Source organism: Urocampus carinirostris, chromosome 17, assembly GCF_059441175.1.
Source record: "Urocampus carinirostris isolate Australia breed hairy pipefish chromosome 17, RoL_Ucar_1.0, whole genome shotgun sequence".
Taxonomy (NCBI): domain Eukaryota; kingdom Metazoa; phylum Chordata; class Actinopteri; order Syngnathiformes; family Syngnathidae; genus Urocampus; species Urocampus carinirostris.
The window spans coordinates 9707421-9723353 of NC_142365.1; the positions used below are offsets into that span (position 1 = coordinate 9707421).

The 15933-nt window shown below is 45.2% G+C and overlaps 2 protein-coding genes across 4 annotated transcripts in view; one reads left to right on the forward strand and one right to left on the reverse strand.

Annotated features, from left to right (window-relative positions):
• LOC148349170 (ras-related protein Rab-34-like) lies at positions 1-3670 on the forward strand. Of its 2 annotated transcripts, XM_088321673.1 has the most exons (10): positions 4-347; positions 514-605; positions 671-736; positions 2190-2291; positions 2358-2422; positions 2480-2531; positions 2607-2688; positions 2751-2841; positions 2903-3004; positions 3069-3670. In XM_088321673.1, the coding sequence occupies exons 1-10, from the start codon at positions 300-302 to the stop codon at positions 3128-3130; spliced, it is 762 nt and encodes a 253-aa protein (XP_088177799.1). In that variant the 5' UTR covers positions 4-299; the 3' UTR covers positions 3131-3670. The 2 variants fall into 2 exon arrangements, with proteins under 2 accessions (XP_088177798.1, XP_088177799.1); XM_088321672.1 differs by having other exon boundaries at positions 1-347; positions 2358-2531.
• Positions 383-15933, reverse strand: part of supt6h (SPT6 homolog, histone chaperone and transcription elongation factor) — a 24050-nt gene continuing 8499 nt past the window's right edge. For both annotated transcript variants that reach the window (XM_088321671.1, XM_088321670.1), the window contains exons 6-37: positions 15011-15092; positions 14661-14916; positions 14347-14448; positions 14165-14278; positions 13746-13835; positions 13492-13634; positions 13276-13421; positions 13100-13207; positions 12738-13018; positions 12508-12662; positions 12237-12432; positions 11960-12099; positions 11637-11754; positions 11490-11566; positions 11187-11322; positions 10984-11121; positions 10641-10808; positions 10444-10571; positions 10166-10373; positions 9947-10094; positions 9558-9700; positions 9339-9479; positions 9073-9268; positions 8853-8998; positions 8694-8786; positions 8278-8391; positions 8047-8171; positions 7849-7961; positions 6772-6855; positions 6095-6276; positions 5769-5998; positions 383-4752 (exon numbers count right to left, since the gene is read on the reverse strand). In XM_088321671.1, coding sequence (XP_088177797.1) covers positions 4545-4752; positions 5769-5998; positions 6095-6276; positions 6772-6855; positions 7849-7961; positions 8047-8171; positions 8278-8391; positions 8694-8786; positions 8853-8998; positions 9073-9268; positions 9339-9479; positions 9558-9700; positions 9947-10094; positions 10166-10373; positions 10444-10571; positions 10641-10808; positions 10984-11121; positions 11187-11322; positions 11490-11566; positions 11637-11754; positions 11960-12099; positions 12237-12432; positions 12508-12662; positions 12738-13018; positions 13100-13207; positions 13276-13421; positions 13492-13634; positions 13746-13835; positions 14165-14278; positions 14347-14448; positions 14661-14916; positions 15011-15092 — 4709 coding nt within the window. In that variant the 3' untranslated portion in view covers positions 383-4544. The remainder of the gene's footprint in view (positions 4753-5768; positions 5999-6094; positions 6277-6771; positions 6856-7848; positions 7962-8046; positions 8172-8277; positions 8392-8693; positions 8787-8852; positions 8999-9072; positions 9269-9338; positions 9480-9557; positions 9701-9946; positions 10095-10165; positions 10374-10443; positions 10572-10640; positions 10809-10983; positions 11122-11186; positions 11323-11489; positions 11567-11636; positions 11755-11959; positions 12100-12236; positions 12433-12507; positions 12663-12737; positions 13019-13099; positions 13208-13275; positions 13422-13491; positions 13635-13745; positions 13836-14164; positions 14279-14346; positions 14449-14660; positions 14917-15010; positions 15093-15933) is intronic.

A 15933-nucleotide genomic window follows, 5' to 3' on the forward strand; every position in this document is an offset into this window, starting at 1 on the left:
GTTTACCCTGCGTAACTTGATTGAATTTGAAAAGAAAGTCTCCTGACTTGATTATGTGGCGTCAGCTGCCCCGTGTAGCTTTTCCCCATTTGACTTTCTTTCCCCGCGCTATCGCCACTTTTCCTCTTCTGCGTTACGGCCGCCAAATAGCAGGTAAACTTTCCTTTTCTTCGATTCCCGTTTTTGGATAAACGTCTATATTTTGGAGCTTAAGAAACGCGGGGTGGGGTGAGGCCGAATTAACAGGGGGAATTGTGTAGGAAATCTAGACTATAGCCCGGATCTCCTGCAGCTTCGTCATGTTACCTCCTGCCAACAACGACAGGATCATAACGCACCTGCCCAAGGTGACAAAAAGCAAAAAAAACAAACCACACTGATACTCAATAAAACGCAACACTGTATTAACATGGCAACATCATAAAACTCATGCACGACTCCAGCACTTTTCCCCACGCGCACACAAAAAAAATGCGATGCTTAAAAGTGGGCGTGTCTTGATGTCTGCGTCAGTGTTTCAGTCCCCAAGCCGCTCTGCAGACCAAAGACTTTTTCCATCCTCGGGTTCGAACCGTGTGCGAGACACAAAAGGAAGCTGCAGTCAGGTGAGTTCAAACGCGGCGGGTGTTTTGCACATCGGTCGGGTTTTTACACCATTTTTTTTAAACAGCTTCAACGTCGGAAAAGTCATCGTGGTGGGCGACGTCTCCGTTGGGAAAACATGTCTGGTCAGCAGGTAGGATGCTTTTCCCATGATGCAATACTGTTCGGACATGAACCCAACTACCAAACGGACGCACAAAATGATGTAGAACTGTACATTCCGGACTACGAGCCGCTACTTTTTCTTCTTCTTGCAGTCTACAATACAATAAGCATCCCTAGCAAGTTACCCCGTAAGGGTGCCCGAAGCTGGCTAAGAACTGGTGTGGACCAGGGAATCTAAATGTTACATTAAAACAATGCACTGCGAGGGCCCGCAGCGGATGATGACACAATGTGATTTCTGCCCATGGCTCTGAATGTCAAAGTGAGAAAATTCAACGGAGCGCGAGTAAACGGCGGGAGTAACAATGACTCCCATCATCTGATTCGCAACACGCGTGAAAGGATAAACGAGTTACTGTCCCTATGGAGTAAGAATGCAATGTAGGCAGAATGAGCAGGGAAATGTCTAGTACAGAAAAGTAACACATACTGTAAGTCCGTAGGTGTCCATCTCAAACGATGATTCAGTCAATAATAAATAAATTGGCCTTAACATATACACAGAGGTGTGACAAAAACATTCAAAAACCAAACTCACTGTACTGTACTGACAGCCGGTACACTTAAGCTCTCCCATCCCTTGCTCACAAGACCAAGGGATAGAGAGTAAAAGTGTTGCTGCTACTACTACGTTTAAAAGTATCATTAAACTTGCCAACATGAGTTACTAATGAGGGGTTTACAATTATTATCGGGTTATCTGACTGATAACATACTAATATGATGTCAGTTTTTAGCCTGATAGAAAAATACACCGGTACTTCTAAGCATTTATGTACGTAAGTTTTTTTTGCCATATATATGCTAATGCCGGGGCAGCACGGCGGCGCAGTAGTTGGCACGTGTGCGGCACAGTTCTGAGGTCATGAGATCGAACCTCCTGTGTGGAGTTTGCATGTTCTCCTTGTGCTTGCGTGGGTTTCCCCTGGGCACTCCAGCTTTCTCCCACGTTCCAAAGACATGCATGTCAGATTAAGTGGCAGGTCCAAATTGTCCCTAGGTGTGAATGAGCGAGTGAGTTGTCAGTCCCTGCCCACTGAAAGATAGCTGGGATGGGCTCCAACACCCCCCGCGACCCTACTGAGGATAAGTGGTGCAGATAATGGATGGATATGCTAATGCCAACGTAATTCACATCGACTGCTGCGCCAATTGATTGACAGCTTCGAACAGTACACAAACGTGTATCTCAATCGCAGCACCATGTGGTACTTTTCTGTACTAGACATTTCCCCGCTATTTTTTTTTTTTTTTTTTAAATCTGAACTCATTTTTACAAAGTTGAGTTTCTTCCCTACAATTACTGAGTGGCTTTTAATACGGTGTGCTCTGTAGTCCGGGACCTACGCTTAATAAAATCAAGTTTTTAAAGTTTTCCTGAACACAAGTACTAAATATTGACACAGAGTAATTCTTCAAAGGTTCTGCAAGCAAGCTTTCAACAAGAACTACAAAGCTACCATCGGCGTGGACTTCGACATGGAACGCTTCGAGGTGCTTGGCGTCCCCTTTAGCCTGCAGCTGTGAGTACAGAGTTTTTATCACCTCCAAAAAGGATTTTGAGGGACTGGTAGCTCCATTTGTTGCAGGTGGGACACGGCCGGTCAGGAGCGCTTCAAGTGCATCGCCTCGACGTATTACAGAGGCGCTCAAGGTGAGTCCCGTTCGCCTTTTCGAATCCAATATTTTCATTTTCATTTCGCTCCGGCAGCCATCATCGTGGTATTCGACTTGAGCAGAGAAGGTTCCCTCGCGCACGCCAGGTGATACGCTCCTCAAAATTCACATTCCGCGAACCTCCGTGTTTGGGCAGTCTTGAAAACGAGATATGCTTGCAGAGAGTGGCTGCAGGACGCCATGAAGGAGAACGACCCCTCCAGTGTTCTACTCTTCCTTGTGGGCACCAAGAAGGACCTCAGCGTGGGTGAAGATGGACCAAAGATTGGAGAAAAACACATTTAAATGTTCCTTTTTGTTTCCAGTCTAGTGAGCAACTGGCTCAGGTTGAAGAGGAAGCCGTGAGAATGTCGGAGGAGATCCGGGCAGAGTATTGGGCGGTGTCGGCCAAGACGGGTGCGGTATGAAGCGGTTTTCATGGTAAACATGACATCAATCGATAATATGTCGGCTACAGGGGATGGCGTCAATGAGTTTTTCCTGCGTGTTGCCTCCTTGACCTTCGAGGCGAACGTCCTGGCCGAGTTAGAGAAGGGCTCAACGAGGACTGACGTCATCAGTGAGTGGCATCGCACTCCCTCAATGACCCGATGTGTTTTTAATGACATTGTTTGTCTCGTTAGAGATCACAAACAACCGCAAAGATGAGAACCAGACACCCAAGAAGAAACCAGACTGCTGCTGACGTCGCCATGTATTAACCAGTGTTGGGCGCATTACTTACTGTTACTAGGTACTCCATTTATAAAGTAATTACATTACGGCCCCAAATTACTGACACCCAAAAGTAGTGTGTTACTCTGAAAGCAGCTATCTAGTTTCAAATTACCGTATCTACTCGCATTGAAGCCAACCTCCTAAAACAATTTAGAACCGCCACGTGATTATAGAAATATAAGAAAATGTGTGCACCAACCTGTGGAAGGGGTTAAGCATTCATATTTCTTTGGCTGGCTTGTAGAAATTTGAGAGGTTGCAAACTAACACTCAGCTGAGACACCCCATATCCATATCGGCTTCGGACGACTCAGAGATTAACTTTTTCATTTCTAAGTCCTGCCCATGATGTTTTCTTTTTTCGACCAGGCGTAGTGTATCGCAAAAGTGATTTTACAAATAAAAATACCAAAAGTTCAGCTGTTTTAATGTGAATTCTGTGCTCACGTTTTTCCCATTGATTTCCCGTTTCTGTATAAGCCAAGTACCATCTCGACGTGCTGCCCAAAATTAGACACACTTCCAAATATGCTCGGATAAACTGACCTTCTTTTTCAGTATTTTGCTTCATAGTTAGAAATACGGCTTAGATGAGAGATTCTTCATGACGAAAAACTCAAGTTTCCTCGCATTCTCTGCTTGAGACAGCGCCACTGTAACTAATCCGGTGCACTTTGAAGGTATATATGAACTTGCTTGTGATAACTGATGTTTTTTTGAGCGTCAGCATATTGTAATGGCATTTGAGATTTAATATTTTACTAGTAAAGCCTAACAGTACTGGCAAAACGTAGGAACGTGTTCCTTTGGAATACGTGAGTCCCAACACTGGTGTTAACTGGCGCAAACTGCGGTGTTGTCGTGTAAATTAAAAAAAAAAAAAAATTGTCCCAGTGCATTCCCGTGTGGCTTGTTGACTCCCCGGCACACGTCATGTGCTTCGGATGTGACTTATCTGGCATCTCATGACTGGCGTGACATCACAGCTGGACAAAAAAATGGAAGGATTGTCCGCCGGAGGATTCTGCACACTTCTCATTGACGCTTACTGGATTTTAAGGCCATGCGTACGTCAAAGAGGTGCAAAGTGGAGGCTTTTAAGATTCCAACAGGTTAAAAAAGAAATTGTCTTTATTGGTTCCATGCAAAGGTTCACTCTCCTGGTGGGTGTGGCCCCGGAGGGTGGGCGTTTCCCTTCTAGCCCAACGCCGCGGAACCAACTAAAAACGGCGTAAATGTTGGATGACCCGCCCTCGGTCCCTTGTGTACACGCAGGGAACACTGTGCGGAGTCGCCTTGGCGGCAGTACAAAGTAGGTCACGGTAGAGCATTGTAGGGGAGGGGGGCGCTTGAGGCGGCAAACGGACGCTACACCAGGCGTCCTACCGGTCCATTTCGTCCAGCAGGGGCGTGGCATCTCCGGCGATGGACATGGGCGTGCTCTCGATCATGGGGCTAGGCGAAGGACGAGGGGTCATCCTCTGAGCCTTCTTACGCCCTTCGGCCTCCTTCTCTTTCAGCCACTGCTCGGCCATCTTGCCCCAGTCCACTGCTGCCGTGGAGCCACTGGTTCCTCCGCTGCTGCTTGGCCTAGGAGAGAGGAGACATTTAGCATCACCTGGTGGACACTCTTGGTGTGAAAAAGCAAACGTGACAATGTACAGGCAGTTCCAAAAGTCTTGAGAATATTTGAAGACCCATATTTCCCTAACTATGAATGCTATTAAGATAAAAGTTGTACCTTTTTTTTAAAACTAATTACATCAAGTTTTTGTAAGGGTGTTGATTTATTTTCCCTTTTCAGGCCAATTACTGGCGTTCACTCAGCCAAAAAAGGCCTTTTCTGTGCTTGAATTTGAGAAAACTGAATCATGGACTGTTATTCAACGTGCATTTTGCAGGAAATTAAGAAAAGAAGCCACAGGAAAGGGAGTCCATAGTGAGGTGGCATGGTAAATTCGTAACAGATGAGCGTTGATGCCCAAATTAAAGAACGAAACACCCTCAACTTCAGAAGATGTTATAGAACAAGTTTGGACTGCTTTTCAGCAGAGCCCCCGAAAATCCATCGGACGATCCACTAGGGAACTTCAGTGTCCTAGAACAACTGTTTGGTGTGTCTTAAGGCCTTAACAGTATTTTAAGCCAAGTTTTGGTCGTTTTTGTGGCGCATGCCTGGGCGTTGCGTCGCAGGTGGGTGCCACAGTGGTACAACAAATGGCGAGCAGCCAAAATGGGGCGAACTGGCAAAAACAACACACAGAGCTAACCTGGAGGTAACCCAGTCGGGACAAGGCAGGCTACCTGGCTCCTAAAGGGGGCTAACCGGGATTGATTGTCGGATAATCGGGAGTCTGGCCGACCAAAAACATGCAGTCGGCAGCCAGTCTACCCAGGATACCAACAAACAAAGACCAATTTCAAGCGCTTCACCCAAAATTCAAGCAGTTTTCAAACCTTCAAGACACAACATTAAAATATTTTTTTTCAAGAATTTCAAGCACCTGAATGAACCCTGTATGTATGAGATAATATATGAAAACCGACTATTTTAGGGTGCGGCTTACGTTATCTTTCTATCAAAAAAATTCTCAGTTGTGACTCACTTCGGCTGTTGCTGCTGAGGCGTCCGGCCTCGTGATGACGAGACTGTTGAGGTCGGTGTACTTGACGGGTGACCGTGATGGCCGGCGTGGTGGTTAAGGTGCGCGTGCGAGGATTGAGGGGTGGACCCCGGGTACTGCGGTGTGCCCAATGCTTGCTGGCTGGGTGTCGTATAAGAGTAGCTCGGCGTCATCATGGGCGTCGCCATTGGCTGCTGGGGCGTGGCAAAAACCTTTACAGGGGAAAAGAGCAAGAAGAGCACACATCAGTCGACATAGTGATGAAAAAACAAAACAAACCCTGCTTATTGCTCGTGTGGCCTACTGACATGATAGGCTGAAGAACTGCCACCGCCGCCTGTGCTGCCTCCGTAGCCGTACTGGCTGGATCCCCAGTGTGCCGGCGTGGTGTTGGGGTTCTGGTTTTGACCCTGGCCCGTGACGGCGGCAATGGCATTGAACATCTGCGAGGTCATGTTTCGCGGGAGCGCATTAACAGCTCGCGTCAGGTCTGCAGAGAAGCGAGAGTTAAAGTGATGGCTACAAAGTGAGACTCAAAAGGCAAGGACTAGGGCTGCACGAGTTTGGGGGAAAAACAAAAAACAATTACGATTTTTAGGACCAATATTGCAACTTCGATGCGATTTTGAAATAAAAGTGCATTTTCTGTGCTAGTTTTTTTTTGGTGAGTACTTAATCATATCAACACGCTTTGACCTTAAGAAAACAGCGTCCTTTTCTGGTGAACTTCATTATGGTTTCTGTCTACTCACACAAGCCTTTATTGTCTAGTGCCGTTAAAACTTGCCTAATTGGCCAGCGTGGCTAAAACCCAAACTGTGACAATTCTGGTTGGCCAAACATTGATCACTCGCAAACATAGAACTATGAATCCTTGAAAAAAACGCAGTGTCTTGCGATTACAAAATCACACTACATCCCATCATAATATCAATTTGATTTTGGTTAATTGTGCAGCCCTAGTGAAGACAGAGACGACACTCACCGGCGATGTTGATATTGGCAGGCGTGGCGTTGAGGGAGGCGGGCGTGCGTGTTCGGGTGCTGCTGCTGTTGGTGGGCGTGATGCCTTAACAAGCAAAATGTGTTGTGAGCATGATGATACAACTCAGCTGATTGACCGTATAATCCAAGGGTCCCTAAACTTTTTCTGTCAGGGCCATTCAACTTTTCCCTTCTGTGACAACATAAGCCAGAAAATAATTTGTAACAATATTTATGAAATGAATAATAACCAAATAACAGTGGGTGGGTTCCTCACTCTTTCAGGAGCCTGGACCGAATATGGAGGCGGGCCATATCCGGCCATGGTCTGTAGTTTGGGGACAACTGGTATAATATTATTAATTACCTTTTCTGCATTTTTAACTGATCAAAATGCTTTAATATCTGGAGTCACCTAAATTTTCCAAGAAGAAAACTACTACAGCAAGCAGTTAAATATACAATTCAAAAATAAGTTACGTTATTATTATGTTGTTAAAATGTTATTACCAGGTTGTAGTTATTAGAAGTAGGGTAAAATAAGCTCAGTCAACCACTTAAACATGCCAATTAGAAATCCAATTCCCTAGAAAATAACAATGACACATCATTGGTGAGCCCTTTTCAGAAACACTCTGCAGGCTACTCTGGTGTTTTTAGGGGGGTACCTAGTGCCCGCAGGCACAACGTTCAAGACCTCTGCTCCATACTGAATCTGTGTGTTTTTCATCACCCAAGTGTCAGGGGGACAGTTTGTCCCTATAATTAAGGATCAACTACATAATTGGCAAAGGAAGTGGGACAATCCAAATGTAGGCACTACATTAACATCGACAGCAAAACAAACCTTAAGAATTAATTTACGTCCAATATACGCAAGGTTTTTTTTTTTTTGCATAGAAAATCTTAAGTTGAAGTACTCTGTAAAATTATGTCTCATGTTTGTGTTGTCGATAATGACTCCGTGTTTGGACACTTTGAAGTTATTCTTGTCTCAAATGCCTTAGGTGTCTAAATTAAGGTGAAATAAATTTGTTCTGCGGATAAAACAATTTTCGTTTGTTGATCTTTCCATTACCTGGTACAGGCTCCTGGTAGTGATCCTTGAACCAGCGGAACAAGCCGTTGACCGAGGGAAAGATCTGCGATCGGTATCTGAAGCCGTCCGGGGTGATAGTAACGTACTCAACACTGCAAGTTCAAAACAAACGTCTAAGATACTTTAATTCACTGAGCGACATTTAAACTAGAATCTAGACTCTAGATGGTTACCGACCGTGGCTTTCCTCGAGGTTGATACCCCAAGAGAAACTTTCCAGGCAAGGCTTTACATGCAGATACAAAGTACGGAATGAAGGTTGGCTTTTCCCTTTTGGTCCGGATGAGTAGCTCCTCCATTTTCTAGTGTCAACAAAACAAGAGCTTTTGATTACAAGGTCATAAATTTCCCGCTGAGTCGCAGGGGGAATGAGAAAATCTGATCAGAATGGATGAAATTGGATCTTGCCTCCTTGCTACCACCGTTACATTCTTGAAAGTATTTGTGGCTCAGCAGGTCGCGGGCAAATGACGCCATGGGCTGAATAAAGCGCGCTGTGATTTCATCGAGGTCTTCAAACTCCTGCAACAGTCCAGTAGTTCATCATGAAAATAACAAAATATTGGCAACCCATTCATTCAGGGCACACTGGGTAAAGAAGGGGTGTGAAAAAAAAATTAAATTAGAAGTACACCAGTAAGGTTGAATGTAACATTTTAACCCTGAAAGTCAATGCTCATTCACTTGATGCTAAGTGATGCAAGTATGAGGGCAAAAAGTAAAGTCATTTAGAAACGAAAACAAGATTTCTGAAATTCTAGCACAGAAAGCTTTCTTTGGCCTGTTGCGCAATCTAGACTGGATAAAAAAGTGGACATGTGTACCTCATTGTTAATCCAGAGCGTGTGCCCTAAGCTGAAGGCGTTTTCTTTGCCTTCTTCTCTCACATCTACATGCTGGTAGATGCCATCAGCCACCTGACAAAAACGAGATTTTTTTTTTTAAAAATCTGGATACGCACTGAGTTACTTTCTTCTCTTTACCTTCCAAGTGACAGTGAGGTGGTTCTCCCCCTTGCTGCTGGGCCTGATGATCAGGTCTCCTTGGTCCAGTGTCTCCATCATCTTCTCGGCTTGGTTGAAGCTGATGTTGTGGAAGTTGGGGTGAGCGATGACGCGCTTGATGTAGGCTGCGGAGAGGACGCAGGAGAGTTAGTCGCCTCAGCCTGGATAGCAAAGAGCCAAGGATCTTCTACCAACTGACGTGTGCGCTGCTGCTTTTTCTTAAGCTCCTCATCCATCTTGTGGTCTTCAGATTCGTTGTCAAAGTCGTAGTAGGTGTCCTTGGGAAGCTTCCACTCGTTGCCCTTGTCCATCAAGTCGGAGGTGCGACATGTAAGGTCCACGCTGAACTTCTCAATATCGATCTTCATAATACGACAGTGAACTGTCATTCCAACCTGCATTAGGGAAGAGATGTCTTTGAGAGGTCTGTGATGGTAAAACAGGCAGAAACAAAATTCATTCTACCTTGACCCTTTCCTCAGGATGCTTCACCGATTTGTCGCTCAGGAACTTAGTGGGAATAAATCCTTGCACGCCGTTGTCCAGTCTGGTCCGCACCCCAATGGCCTGACCTGGACAGGAACCACTGTCAAAGTGGTTCCATACCTATAGATTGGAAGTGACATCAGGACAGAAGCAATTCACGGTTTTTCCTAGTAGTCAAAGAGAAATGCTGTTTGTTACCTCGCTAAGTTCAGGGAAATTGTCCTGTTGGCAAAAGGGGCACTGCCAAAGACCTGTCGCGTCATTTCGTATGGCCTGGTCATAGCTCTCCCCCTGGGGGCGCCGGTGAGCGATGCCAGTCACCACACTGGTGATCAGCTTACCTGGGTCACAAAAAAATGGTAACGTGATGGGGCCTCGTAGTTTTAAAATTGTGTTGAATGAGCAGCATGGAGAAAAAAAAGGCGTCTGTATTTATAACCGAGCAAAGAGCCCAATTTGAAATTCACTGTTGACAATAATTTGATCACAATTAACTAGATCAGTCTGGAATACAGATGTATTATTTAGATGAAAAGGATGTTAATTTCTGAAATAGTTAAGACAGATGTGATTTTGCCACCTCTCACCTATGTAAAATGTTTCAGGTGTCTCCTTGGTGAGCAGGTTAAAGACCTCCTCTGTGTTGGGGACTCTATAGGGAACTCGGAGGTCTTTGTATCTGCAGCTCAGCTCAGCTCTGATGTCATACAGCGTGATGCCCTTGTTACCGTAACCCTGAGGAAGACAAAGTATGAGAAGACGCACTGCGGCCGGGAGTTCCCGCTGGTTAGGAAGTACACGCCCACCTGTCTCTCTAACTCCTCGGCAAAAGCATCCAAGTCAAGGTCTTTGAGGCGCTCAGGGTTCTCCAAGATCTCTTCCAGTGCACCTGCCGGATTGGCGTCTTCAGCGGATTCGTCATACTCCAACGCGTCCACGGCCATCTTGCGTGCCCACTCGTATGTCTCGGGATGCACGCGAGAACCATCCAGGACCTCAATGTAGGAGTCGGTACTATAGAGCGAAAAGGAGAGAAGTCCTGCAGAAGTTCGTATTGGTGTGATTACGTGACGAACACACAGACCTGTCCCCAAGTGACGCCGTGTCAATCTTTATGAACCCGGCGCAGTTGATGAAAACCTTTGGACCCATGTGACACATAGTGACCAACTGGGTTCTGTTCTCCAGGCGTGTGTTGTTCTGCTTCAGGATCTGTTTAAAGCAGGGGTCACTAATCAGCCCTGAAAGAGGCAGTAGGAGGCAGAGGAAACCCATACAAACCTTGAGCAGATGAGAGCCCTTCCTGGGGCCGAGACCGCACACATACTGGACCAGACTTTGAGTGTGAGGATGAGCGATGGCCCGGTTGACATCCACGCCAACCTCGTTGACCCGATTGATGAACTCGCAATAGAGGGCCGAGAGCAGATCTTCCTTTACCACATGTTCCTAAAACCCAGTGGATTGCAAAGACTGTTCCATCACATGAAATATCGACCCAAATCACATCAAATATTCAGACTTCTTATGAAAATCTATGCTTCAGAAAAAAAAATCAAATACGTTTGTCAAATCTTGTCTGAAGAGTAAGCCACTTGGACAACTTCAAATGCCTGTGCCTCACCTGCAGGGTGTGCAGCTTGAGACACAGGATGTCTTCGTCGGAGCTGCAGACCTGCGCAAATTCCACTAGAGGATCTTGGATCTTCCTGGCAATTGACAAAGCCTGACGCAGCAAGGGTGGGTAATCCCGAAAGTCCGTCTGCAAGGACCACAGTAACAAGTCAAGCTGAAAATTCCCAAGATGGCACGGGGCAGTAGCTATACCTCAGATTTCTTGCTGTTCATATAGAGCGTGGCCAGCTCATTGTCAACCAGCTCCACGCCAACAGACGGTAGAGACGATTCTTGCTCCAGCTCGGCAATTGTCCTCTTGATGTCCTCGATGATCATCTGAGCGTCTCTGCACATGACACGGTCACAATTATTTTAAGCGAGGCATTCATCATCTGATGAAATGTAATATTTTTATTTGCAGTGGTACAATAATGAGTTAAATCGGTTCCCTTTAGCGAGAATCCGTGAGGTTTTAAAGTCCAGTCAGAGGACAAAGGGGGTTTAAGATCTTACCGACTTTCCCCAGCAACAGCGACCACGTGAGGCTTCTTGCTGGACAAAAACTTCTTTAAGTTTTCAATGTCGTTAGCCTGAAGTTGACAAAGCTAGTGAGTAAGGCTAAGATGCTTATGTTCATTTCTGCACTCGCTATATGCACACCTTCTTCTCTCGCTCGTCTTCCCTGAAGGCATTCCTCCTCTTCATGAAGTAGGGTAGGCGCAGGAAGTCTACCACCTCGCCTTCGCCATTAATCAACGCGCAGAAGACAGGTGTATCTCTGTCAAAGGAAAAGCAAGTTTCCCATTATCGCTCCATCATCATTGAGAAGTGTTTGTTTATAGGATAACATTTTGAACTATGTTGTCTGAATATCATCTCCACATGATAGGTTTTCATGGAACCCAAGATCTTGGATTAAGTGGGGTTCCATGTTTAAGTAATTCAAGTTCAAACAGACATTGACATGTGGATGTTGCGTTTACCTGCTGGGCGCATAGGCTACCCCTAGGACCCTGATGCCCTTGCCCTGACTCTCGTCCATCAGGTCGTCATCTTCCTCAAGCTGCTGGTCCGGCCTGTACGGTGACACCTTTAACCAGTTGTACAGACGACGGCAGCATGACTGTGGGGAAAAAGTAAGTCGTTGGACGTGCCAGGAACATCTTTTCCTTTACTAAAAATACAAAGTGGGTGTGTGGAGCTTTCTCTGATATCAGTGGCCAATAGATCAGAAGATCCATGGTTCAGAGTTCAGCCTACCCGTATAATGCTTTCTTTGGCTTCAGCGATGAGCTTGCTCTTGAGCTCTTTGGCCATCTGAGGGTAAAGGAACTGTTTGAGGGACCTTGCAATGGCTGCTGTTCGCTGCCTGTTCCACTCTTGCACTTGATGGCTGAACTCGTCTCGGTAGTAGAATTGCTTGATCTCGTCAAAGTAGGTCTGGTCGCCTGCGTATCTGAAGAGAGAAGCAAAACACAAATGCTTTGGGGATCATGTTGCCTTGAGGAACTCGGGCTCGTCCTTCATTTACCCTTTGACGCCAATTAAGTCAATGCTGATGTCAATGGACAGCAGTCCCTCGTCCTCAGCCAAGCACATCTTCAGGAACTGATCTCCGTTCAGCTCCTTGACTGCCTTGTTTTTCAAGTACTTGAAGGAGTAAGCAAAGTGAGCCTCGTCCACTTCCTGCAAGGGTGAACATCAAAACCCATGAGCGCTGGCCTGATCTTCCAACAGTGCGAGTGAGTGAGCATGCTTGACCTTTTTGCCCTTCTTGGTGGGCTTGATATTGATCTTAGCCCTCTCCTGGAAGGTCTGGCGAAGAACGTGTCGGACCAGAGGCTCGCGGGCAATCTGCATGGCCACCATGTAGCCCGCACCCTCCAGGACGTCCTCTGGGTTTGGAAACTGGCTACACACGTAGTCTTTGGCCAACTCCACAGGTTCTGCGGGGAACTGCTCAGTCTCGTGCCGCTGGTAGCTGTCTCTCAAATTCTCACCAAACTGCTCGGGTGTAAGGCCAAACTTTTTTGCGAGACCATCTGCGACCGTAAAGGTAGGACATTAAAGCTTGATTGGGGGGAAGCCATTAAAAAAAGGATTAAGTAAATAGGTGGACAAACCTAGTCCCACGCTCTGACAGATGCTGTACATGTCTCGGCGGGACGCCAGCTTGAGGTCTGGACCCTTTTGCTCTTCTTCCTCTTCAACTTCTACTTCTTCCTCCTCTCCTACAGTTACAGATTGTGAGTAACGGGAATGTACCACACCCTCCTTAAAAAAAAAAACCCCACCTTACCGTCTTCATTGACTTCCTTAATTTTTCTGAGCCTCTTTTTGCTGCCCTTGGCTGCGTTCTGCATCTTTGGAATGTCTCGGCCATAGTAGAGCAGAAAGTGGTTGTATACGTCACCAAGCTCTTCCAGTGACTGAACATCTTTCAACCTGTGGCACCAACACAAACATAAGCGCTTACAATCTACATCAAGAGAAGTACAGGTTCAAGTACACGCACCTCTCCATGTCAGCTGTGTCTAGCGGACGTATCCCATCAGCCAAAGGTTTGTCGGGGTCAGAAGAGATCTGCTCAAACTGGTAGGATTGCATCTTCTGAAAGAGTCGAGTAAGGTTCTGCTTGCGGGTCTTCAACTGAGTCCACTGATGAGAGAAAACACCCCCATGAATCTCATGTTCAAAGCAGACTTTTGTCAGTCTCACTTTTGATTAGAACGGGACCTGAAATGTTTTTTTTTTAAGTATCTAAGATACCTTTTCGTCCCACTGCCACACCTTCCACAAGTCATTGATGTTCAGTTCTGGTTCCACATATTCTTTTCTGTAGAATGCTATAAATGGAACCTGAAAGAACAAGAAAATAGTTATAGGTCATAAAACAGCTACACCATATTTCAAAATAGGGGTGGCATTGACCTCAATAGCAATAGCTCTGCCTCAATTGGTGAAAATGAGAACTAGATGTCGAATTGTCTTATGTTCCTATCATCAAGATTGTAAATGTTCGTATCGATACAATTAACATTATGGTTAGCTAAGCTGGACATGAAGCTTATGCATGCATTAAAGCTGTAGTTCATGCAAACCAAATGACAAAAAGGAATCAACGTACAGGCAAAAACATTAAATATGTGTTATTGGTGCTAAAAAAGAGCCAGTGACTCCAAACAAACCTCAAACTGTTGATTCCTCATGAAGTTGAGTGCTTCTTTGATTTTGGCAATAGTGCTGGGGCCTTGGCGGCTGAAGTTGGTGGACGTTCCGCGCTCCAGATAATCTGCGCTCTCCTGCAGGAAAACATGCTAACCTTGAGAGACTGTGCAAAGGCGGCTTTGGCGAGAAGGGCGTCACAAACCTGAATGGAGATGGTGAGTGTGGAGAAGCCATGTCTGAAAATCCACTCCGCTTCCTCTTCAAGTTCCTCGTCTTCGGCCGGTTTGACGGGGATGGATCGCAGCTGCAACACACAAAAAGAATTTGCCACATGCTTGTTCAAATAAAGGCCAAACATATAGATTTGTTCAGTCTTTTTTGAGGGAAAAAAACTAACTATATTGCAAACAGCTATAATGATAACGACTAAATCCTAAAGCCTTTTTCACATGTTTACAATTTTGAAAACTATTTACTGTCAGTAAATCCTTGAAAAAGAAAAAAGGCAGCATCTACCTGAAAGCGCTCAGGCATGTCAGTTGAGCGTATCTCGTTGTCCTGGTCAGTCATGTGACTACTTTCCAGCTCACTGGGCTCGTACAGCTCGAAAATACTCTTGCGGCCCTGTCGCCTCTTGGTCTGTTTCTTGGGGCGGTCCCAGCCCTCCTCATCCTGGTCCTCTTCCTCCTCCTCACCTTGGTCATACGCCTCAGTGTCAAATTCCGCAAAGTCAAAATCGCCGCCAAAGATCTCCTGTGCTTCTTGGAGGGCTCTGTGGGAAGGTGAGCAAGAGGTAATCAACCATTTATTTGAGTAATTGATTTCCAGAACAGAGGTAATAACATTTTTTTTTAAAAAACACTCACGCGTCGGTGTATCCTGAGAATTTTTTGCCTCTTTTCTTTGTGATGGGTTGCCCATCATCATCCACAATAAAGTCATCAATATCTGTGGAAGTATGTACAAAGGAAGTATGTTAGATTTTAACAACAAATACTTGAATCAAGACTGGGTCATAGTCCTTTAATAGTATTTTCAATGTTTATGGAAACCTTTTTTAATGTTGCTTCAACTTCAATACAATTACCTTGTTTTTCTTTTTAACACACAAAAAAAAAATCGTGTGAAGAAGGGGTCGGGAACGAATTGCTCTTTTCATGAGTAAATCTGGCTCAAAGATAAAATTTAGCTTGTGCAAATTTTTGCCTGTGTTGTTTCAATTTTAGTATGTGCGCAGCAATTTTAGTACACATGAAGCCGAAGCAACACTCAGATTATAATTTGTTCGGCCTAGTATATAGAAGACACAGTTTGAACAAGGGCTGCACGATCAACAGAAATCTAATTGATATAGCGACGTAGTGGGATTGTGTAATAAGACGCTGCGGTTTCCCCCCAAGGATCTATAGTTTGCTATTTGATTGATGGAGTGTTTGGCTAACAAGCATGGCGCTATGTAATAGAGCAAACGCGCAGATGTTTTCACTAACGGGGTTTTTGTCCTCTCATTCCCTATTTGGGATTAATTGGTTTATTAACATATCTATGTATTGTTGATTGGATGATAAACATGGTTTCATCTCACCACTGCTCTCCACGACATGTTGCTGTATTGTGTAGTGCAACCAAAAAGAGTGCAAGGAGGAATACAAACAATACAAAATGCACTATTTAACCTCCCATTTTCTTGCCCAGCCTTTTTTGAGGTTTTTATTTACCCTTAGCAACAAGATGGCTGACAATTAGCTCATGTTATGTAAAATAAATGCACGTTCATATCATAGTTCAT

What these genes read in the sequence shown, in the direction of transcription:
- LOC148349170 (XM_088321672.1), top strand. Translation starts at nt 300, where the DNA reads ATGTTACCTCCTGCCAACAACGACAGGATCATAACGCACCTGCCCAAG. An exon ending in TCATAACGCACCTGCCCAAG is followed by an intron (nt 348 to 513) that starts GTGACAAAAAGC and finishes TGTCTGCGTCAG; the next exon opens with TGTTTCAGTCCCCAAGCCGC. An exon ending in CAAAAGGAAGCTGCAGTCAG is followed by an intron (nt 606 to 670) that starts GTGAGTTCAAAC and finishes TTTTTTAAACAG; the next exon opens with CTTCAACGTCGGAAAAGTCA.